Source organism: Phyllobates terribilis, unplaced genomic scaffold (assembly GCF_046119375.1).
Source record: "Phyllobates terribilis strain yellow unplaced genomic scaffold, ASM4611937v1 Scaffold_8__6_contigs__length_399053987, whole genome shotgun sequence".
Lineage (NCBI taxonomy): Eukaryota > Metazoa > Chordata > Amphibia > Anura > Dendrobatidae > Phyllobates > Phyllobates terribilis.
The window spans coordinates 371325135-371333518 of record NW_027362768.1 but is presented as its reverse complement, the minus strand read 5'-3'; the positions used below and the strand labels follow the sequence as shown (position 1 = coordinate 371333518).

At 56.3% G+C, this 8384-nt stretch overlaps 1 protein-coding gene across 1 annotated transcript in view; it reads right to left on the bottom strand.

Annotated features, from left to right (window-relative positions):
* Positions 1-3931, bottom strand: part of RUVBL1 (RuvB like AAA ATPase 1) — an 83072-nt gene extending 79141 nt beyond the window's left edge. The window contains exon 1 of the mRNA XM_073642788.1: positions 3639-3931. Within this exon, the coding sequence (XP_073498889.1) occupies positions 3639-3779 (141 nt within the window). The 5' untranslated portion in view covers positions 3780-3931. The remainder of the gene's footprint in view (positions 1-3638) is intronic.
* Positions 3932-8384: the final 4453 nt, after the last annotated feature.

Below are 8384 nucleotides of genomic sequence, written 5' to 3'. Positions count from 1 at the left end.
TGCCCGCGCGCACACACACAGGAGGAGAAGGGTCTCTGCCCGCGCGCGCACACACACACAGGAGGAGAAGGGTCTCTGCCCGCGCGCGCGCACACACACAGGAGGAGAAGGGTCTCTGCCCGCGCGCGCGCACACACACAGGAGGAGAAGGGTCTCTGCCCGCGCGCACGCACACACACAGGAGGAGAAGGGTCTCTGCCCGCGCGCACACACACACAGGAGGAGAAGGGTCTCTGCCCGCGCGCGCACACACAGGACGAGAAGGGTCTCTGCCCGCGCACACACACACACACACAGGACGAGAAGGGTCTCTGCCCGCGCACACACACACAGGACGAGAAGGGTCTCTGCCCGCGCACACACACACAGGACGAGAAGGGTCTCTGCCCGCGCACACACACACAGGACGAGAAGGGTCTCTGCCCGCGCACACACACACAGGACGAGAAGGGTCTCTGCCCGCGCACACACACACAGGACGAGAAGGGTCTCTGCCCGCGCACACACACACAGGACGAGAAGGGTCTCTGCCCGCGCACACACACACAGGACGAGAAGGGTCTCTGCCCGCGCACACACACACAGGACGAGAAGGGTCTCTGCCCGCGCACACACACACAGGACGAGAAGGGTCTCTGCCCGCGCACACACACACAGGACGAGAAGGGTCTCTGCCCGCGCACACACACACAGGACGAGAAGGGTCTCTGCCCGCGCACACACACACAGGACGAGAAGGGTCTCTGCCCGCGCACACACACACACAGGACGAGAAGGGTCTCTGCCCGCGCGCACACACACAGGACGAGAAGGGTCTCTGCCCGCGCGCACACACACAGGACGAGAAGGGTCTCTGCCCGCGCGCACACACACAGGACGAGAAGGGTCTCTGCCCGCGCACACACACACAGGACGAGAAGGGTCTCTGCCCGCGCACACACACACAGGACGAGAAGGGTCTCTGCCCGCGCACACACACACAGGACGAGAAGGGTCTCTGCCCGCGCACACACACACAGGACGAGAAGGGTCTCTGCCCGCGCACACACACACAGGACGAGAAGGGTCTCTGCCCGCGCACACACACACAGGACGAGAAGGGTCTCTGCCCGCGCGCACACACACACAGGACGAGAAGGGTCTCTGCCCGCGCACACACACACACAGGACGAGAAGGGTCTCTGCCCGCGCACACACACACACAGGACGAGAAGGGTCTCTGCCCGCGCACACACACACACAGGACGAGAAGGGTCTCTGCCCGCGCACACACACACACAGGACGAGAAGGGTCTCTGCCCGCGCACACACACACACAGGACGAGAAGGGTCTCTGCCCGCGCACACACACACACAGGACGAGAAGGGTCTCTGCCCGCGCACACACACACACAGGACGAGAAGGGTCTCTGCCCGCGCACACACACACACAGGACGAGAAGGGTCTCTGCCCGCGCACACACACACACAGGACGAGAAGGGTCTCTGCCCGCGCACACACACACAGGACGAGAAGGGTCTCTGCCCGCGCACACACACACAGGACGAGAAGGGTCTCTGCCCGCGCACACACACACAGGACGAGAAGGGTCTCTGCCCGCGCACACACACACAGGACGAGAAGGGTCTCTGCCCGCGCACACACACACAGGACGAGAAGGGTCTCTGCCCGCGCACACACACACAGGACGAGAAGGGTCTCTGCCCGCGCACACACACACAGGACGAGAAGGGTCTCTGCCCGCGCACACACACACAGGACGAGAAGGGTCTCTGCCCGCGCACACACACACAGGACGAGAAGGGTCTCTGCCCGCGCACACACACACAGGACGAGAAGGGTCTCTGCCCGCGCACACACACACAGGACGAGAAGGGTCTCTGCCCGCGCACACACACACAGGACGAGAAGGGTCTCTGCCCGCGCACACACACACAGGACGAGAAGGGTCTCTGCCCGCGCACACACACACAGGACGAGAAGGGTCTCTGCCCGCGCACACACACACAGGACGAGAAGGGTCTCTGCCCGCGCACACACACACAGGACGAGAAGGGTCTCTGCCCGCGCACACACACACAGGACGAGAAGGGTCTCTGCCCGCGCGCGCACACACACACAGGACGAGAAGGGTCTCTGCCCGCGCGCGCACACACACACAGGACGAGAAGGGTCTCTGCCCGCGCGCGCACACACACACAGGACGAGAAGGGTCTCTGCCCGCGCGCGCACACACACACAGGACGAGAAGGGTCTCTGCCCGCGCGCGCACACACACACAGGACGAGAAGGGTCTCTGCCCGCGCGCGCACACACACACAGGACGAGAAGGGTCTCTGCCCGCGCACACACACACACAGGACGAGAAGGGTCTCTGCCCGCGCACACACACACACAGGACGAGAAGGGTCTCTGCCCGCGCACACACACACACAGGACGAGAAGGGTCTCTGCCCGCGCACACACACACAGGACGAGAAGGGTCTCTGCCCGCGCACACACACACAGGACGAGAAGGGTCTCTGCCCGCGCACACACACACAGGACGAGAAGGGTCTCTGCCCGCGCACACACACACAGGACGAGAAGGGTCTCTGCCCGCGCACACACACACAGGACGAGAAGGGTCTCTGCCCGCGCACACACACACAGGACGAGAAGGGTCTCTGCCCGCGCACACACACACAGGACGAGAAGGGTCTCTGCCCGCGCACACACACACAGGACGAGAAGGGTCTCTGCCCGCGCACACACACACAGGACGAGAAGGGTCTCTGCCCGCGCACACACACACAGGACGAGAAGGGTCTCTGCCCGCGCACACACACACAGGACGAGAAGGGTCTCTGCCCGCGCACACACACACAGGACGAGAAGGGTCTCTGCCCGCGCACACACACACAGGACGAGAAGGGTCTCTGCCCGCGCACACACACACAGGACGAGAAGGGTCTCTGCCCGCGCACACACACACAGGACGAGAAGGGTCTCTGCCCGCGCACACACACACAGGACGAGAAGGGTCTCTGCCCGCGCGCGCACACACACACAGGAGGAGAAGGGTCTCTGCCCGCGCGCGCACACACACACAGGAGGAGAAGGGTCTCTGCCCGCGCGCACACACACACAGGAGGAGAAGGGTCTCTGCCCGCACGCACACACACACAGGAGGAGAAGGGTCTCTGCCCGCACGCACACACACAGGAGGAGAAGGGTCTCTGCCCGCACGCACGCACACAGGAGGAGAAGGGTCTCTGCCCGCATGCACGCACACAGGAGGAGAAGGGTCTCTGCACGCACGCACACAGGAGGAGAAGGGTCTCTGCACGCACGCACGCACGCACACAGGAGGAGAAGGGTCTCTGCCCGCGCACACACACAGGAGGAGAAGGGTCTCTGCCCGCACGCACGCACACAGGAGGAGAAGGGTCTCTGCCCGCGCACACACACACAGGAGGAGAAGGGTCTCTGCCCGCACGCACACACACACACACACACAGGAGGAGAAGGGTCTCTGACAGCAAGCAGAGTGACCCGGCTACACATGATGCGGCATCCAGATCTCAGAGCATGCTGGGAGTTGTAGTCCCGCCAGAGCCATACATGCATATAGCCTATGGCCAGCACCGTGCCTCACCTCCCGGGCATTCTCCTGCCCCACAAGCCCGGCTGCCGCCTGCTTGGCCATCCCGCTCTCATCCAGGCCGAGGCCCTTGACATGGCTGTGGGTGGCGATGCGCTGAGTCTTCGTGGTGCTTTTCACCTCCTCGATCTTCATGGTGCCGGTAAAGGAGGAGCGGACGGCGGAGCTGGAAACAGTGCGTGCGGCTCTTCACAGCGTGAGCGGGAATATCTGCCAGTACAGCGGGTTACCATGCGGTTACCAAGGCCGCAGGAGGAAACGCCCACCTGCTGCGACCTGATTGGTTGCTAAGGCTTAGCTTCCGCACACTGTTTGGAGAATTGAAATGTCAATCTGCAACTTCAGTCAGCAACTTCCGCTTCCGTTGCTATAGGCTTCAACGGACCTTAGCAACGAGGCCTGCAGGATGCAGCGGCCTGAACCCAAGCACCAAGTGTCAGTACTTGCTGTCTCTTGGCCGGTGTGCTTCTATGGGGACCTCCATATTCACTGTATACTGCAGTACAGTGACATTGCAGTGTATAGTACAAGCCTGCGGACGATCCTCAAAGGGATAAAAAAAATAAACATTATAAAAAAAGGTTAAGAAAATTAAATATAAAAAAAATAATAACCCCCCTCACTCCCGATTACTCCGCAATAAAAATAATATTATTTACGGGGGATTTATCAACAGGATTTCACCTGCCAAACTATTCATATGTGCATGCAGCTCTCTCAAAGACAAGTCCAGCAACACCTTTACATGGCCAGTCCGTTACGACATTACTGAGAAATCAGCATTTTAATTAATATGCAAATGAGGCTAAAGTGCTATGGTAGATCTGAAGCCTCTGTCACTCCAGCTCTATTCCCCACCCAGCACCGCCTCCTGCCTGACTGACAGCCTCTATGCTGCATGACTCACTGGCGGACACAGACAGAAGAGGACCCCTGTGCAGGAACAATATACAGGCCCTTCGCAGCCTAATAATTCATCAGAATGCAAAATTCCACTGCTTTGGAGGTGCTAGTGGCCCCCTTACATCTTGAGCCCCAGGTTGCACCAATAGTATGTCCACCCCTGATGTGACTTCAGGCAAAGGAGCCGTCAGGCAGGAGGAGGTGGCTCTGGGCAAGGAATAGAGCTTGAGTGACAAAGGCTTCAGATCTACCATAGCTCTTCAGCCTCATTTGCAGGGTCGGCTCCATGTTTTTCTGGGCCCCAGGCGAAAGAGTCTCAGTGGCCCCTTTAACACATACCAAGATTCATGATGCACAGATACCGCAGAGAAATATATATATATAGTACAATGCAAAGATTTCTCTTCTTATATTACATGAGTGATATCTATTGTAAATTCTACAATAGCTCAGAAACCGGCGAATCGCCCCACACAGTATACTGGCCCCCATAAAATGCTCCATACAGGATACTGGCCCCCATAAAATGCTCCATACAGGATACTGGCCCCCATAAAATGCTCCATACGGAATACTGGCCCCCATATAACACTCCATACGGAATACTGGCCCCCATATAACGCTCCATACAGAATACTGGCCCCCATATAACGCTCCATACGGAATACTGGCCCCCATATAACGCTCCATACGGAATACTGGCCCCCATATAATGCTCCATACGGAATACTGGCCCCCATATAACGCTCCATACGAAATACTGGCCCCCATATAACGCTCCATACGGAATACTGGCCCCCATATAACGCTCCATACGGAATACTGGCCCCCATATAATGCGCCATACAAAATACTGGCCCCCATATAATGCGCCATACAGAATACTGGCCCCCATAAAAAGCTCCGTACAGGATACTGGTCCCATTATAACGTTCCATACAGGATACTGGCCCCCATATAATGCTCCATGCAGGCTGTTCCCCCCCACATAATGCCCTATGCAGGCTGTCCCCCCCTTATAATACCCCATGCAGGATGTCACCCCCTCTTTATAATGGCCCATGCAGGATATCACCCCCCATATAATGCCTCATGCAGGATGTCACCCCCCCATATAATGCCTCATGCAGGATATCACCCCCCCATATAATGCCTCATGCAGGATGTCACCCCCCCCATATAATGCCCCATGCCTCCATATAGGAAAAAAAAAAATCAAATACTCACCTCACTCCTCCTCACCTGCTGCCCGCTGCTCGGGTCCGGACTCCAGCGTCACTGGCGTCTTCCCGCTCAGCGCTGCCTGTGACGGCTCAGGTGGAAAGACGTCACCGCACCCTCTGACCTGAGACGTCACAGGGAGTGCAGAGCGGGAAGACAGCGGATCTGCGGAGGCACGGGGAGAGGTAAGTATTCGGCTGCCGGGGTCCTGAGCAAGCGGGGGAGAAGGGCGGGCACTGGCACCGCTTTCCTCTGCCCATAGCCCGGCGGTGTGCCAGACTGCGAGTGGCCCCCCTCACCTGCTCAGGGCCCCGGCACTTGCCCGGGTGCTGACAACGACCCTGCTCATTTGCATATCAATTTAAACACAGATTTCTTGGTAATGGAGGAACGGACTGGCCATGATTGTATGGGGGTATAATACTGTGTATGGGGGGCACTCTGCAGGTACCATACTGTGTGGGAATACTGATGGCCTCACTAGGAGAATATTTCGGTGTGGGCACATATAAAGGACTGGGCTTGGTTAGGGAAGTGGTTTAGCGTAAAACTATAATTTCTGCAGTGTAATTTGCTCAGCCTTCAACAAAGCAGAGAAGTGCGCCTGCGCAGGATCGCGATACCTGTGTAGATGACGCATCACCCACACGAAGCAAGTAGGACGGCAATCGTAAGAAGATGGGAGGCACCGGACCAAGACGAGCGACACCCATCAGACCGGACCGGAGGTGAGTACAACAAAAGCTCTTTTTCTTCCCTTTCAAGTCAGGTTGGGGCTTATATACGGCATTATAGAATGCTATATATCAGGCCTGAAAGGTTATGGCCGTATCTCATATCGGCCAAATCTGGTGACAGGTTCCCTTTAATATTAGATTGCACACCCTTTGGAATAAATAACGGCAATCAATTGCTTCCTATAACCATCAACAAGCTTCTTACTCCTCTCAGCTGGAATTTTGGACGACTCTTCTTACTGCTCCAGGTCTCTCATATGTGAAGGCGTCTTCTCCCAACAGAAATGTTAGGCTATGTGCGCACGATGCAGTTTTTATGCGTTTCCGTGGTGTTTTTTCCACCGTGGAAACGCATTAAAACTGCCTGTTAATAGGTCAGCTATGAAAAGCAACGGTAATCTGCATGTGCTGTGCACATGATGTGGAAATTTCCGCTCCGGAGTACCATTGCGGTAAAATCCGCAGCATTACCATTTCTAACGCGATTCCACAACGAATTTGCGCCCATTGACTTGCATTGAATTGCAGCAAACCCTCATGTATAATATCAATACATGCGGATTTGCTGTGTTTCAATCACAGTCAATAGGCGCAAATTTGAGTTGGAATCGCTCTGTGGCTGGTACCCAGGTTGGGAGAGAAGGCTGCTACTCCTCTCATCCAACCGCTGCTCTGGCTGATAACAGCGAGAGCAGCGTGGATGGGAGGAGCAGCAGTCTGCTCTTCCCAGCCCATGTGCCCGCGGTAGTGAAAAAAAAAGAAACTCCTTGTCTCCCTGGCGGCCAGCGGTATACTGCGGGACGTGGGCTCTCGCCCTGCAGTGTACTGAGCTGCCAGGACCTGCGCTGAAGTCACCGATCACCTGATGGTCACGCGACCATCAGGTGATCGGTGATGTCAGTGGTCAGCTGATGGTCGCGTGACCATCAGCTGATCAGTGCCGGCAGCAATCAGCTGATGGTCACGTGACCATCAACTGATCGCTGATGCCGGCAATCAGTTGATGGTCAAGTGACCATCAGCTGATTGCTGACTCCGGTAATCAGCTGATCGGTCTCGTAACCGATCAGCTGATGCTTTTCCTGGGAACATTCACAAGAATGCTCCCACGGTGTCTAGCTCACGGGGGCTCATCAGCTGATCTTCAGCTGATGAACCCCAGTTACCTCCTGCAGCCTGTATACTGACAGGGGGTGATTTTACACCCCTGTCAGTATACAGTGCTGTATTCTACAGCTGTGACATCAGTGATTTCTGATGTCACAGCTGTAGAAGTGACCCAGATCGTCATGGGACACTTGGCATTACGTGGACTGCGTCGTTGACGGTGGACAGGTGAAGGATATGTTTGTTTGTTTTTTTACGTTTTTTTTCAGGAGATCGATTGCTTTGCGGAGGCGTGTAATAAAAAAAATTGTAGAACCAAAGTGTGTTTTATTTCATTAAAATACTTTATTCTGGCCATGTCTTTTATTGAAAAGGCGGCGACTATTTTACCACGCGGTTAGTAATGGGGGCTTCTTATAGATGCCCTCCATTACTAACCTGGGCTTCACGTCAGCCGCCAATACAAGGCTGACATGAACTCCAAACCCATTAGCCCACTCGCCACCGCTACAGGGAAGGGGAAAAGCGGAGGCTAAGCACCAGATTTGGCGCTTCATATGGATGCGCCATTTCTGGGACTGCTGAGGGGTGATATTAGCCGCGGAGGGGGCTAGTATCCATGGCCTCTTCCATGGCTATTACTATCAGCCCGCAGCTGTCTAGTTTAGCCTTCGCTGGTTAGATTTAATAGGAGGACCCAACGTCAATTTTTTTCCAGGGTCCCTCTGTAATCTAGCCAGTAAAGGCTAAACAAACAGCTGTGGGCTGATAT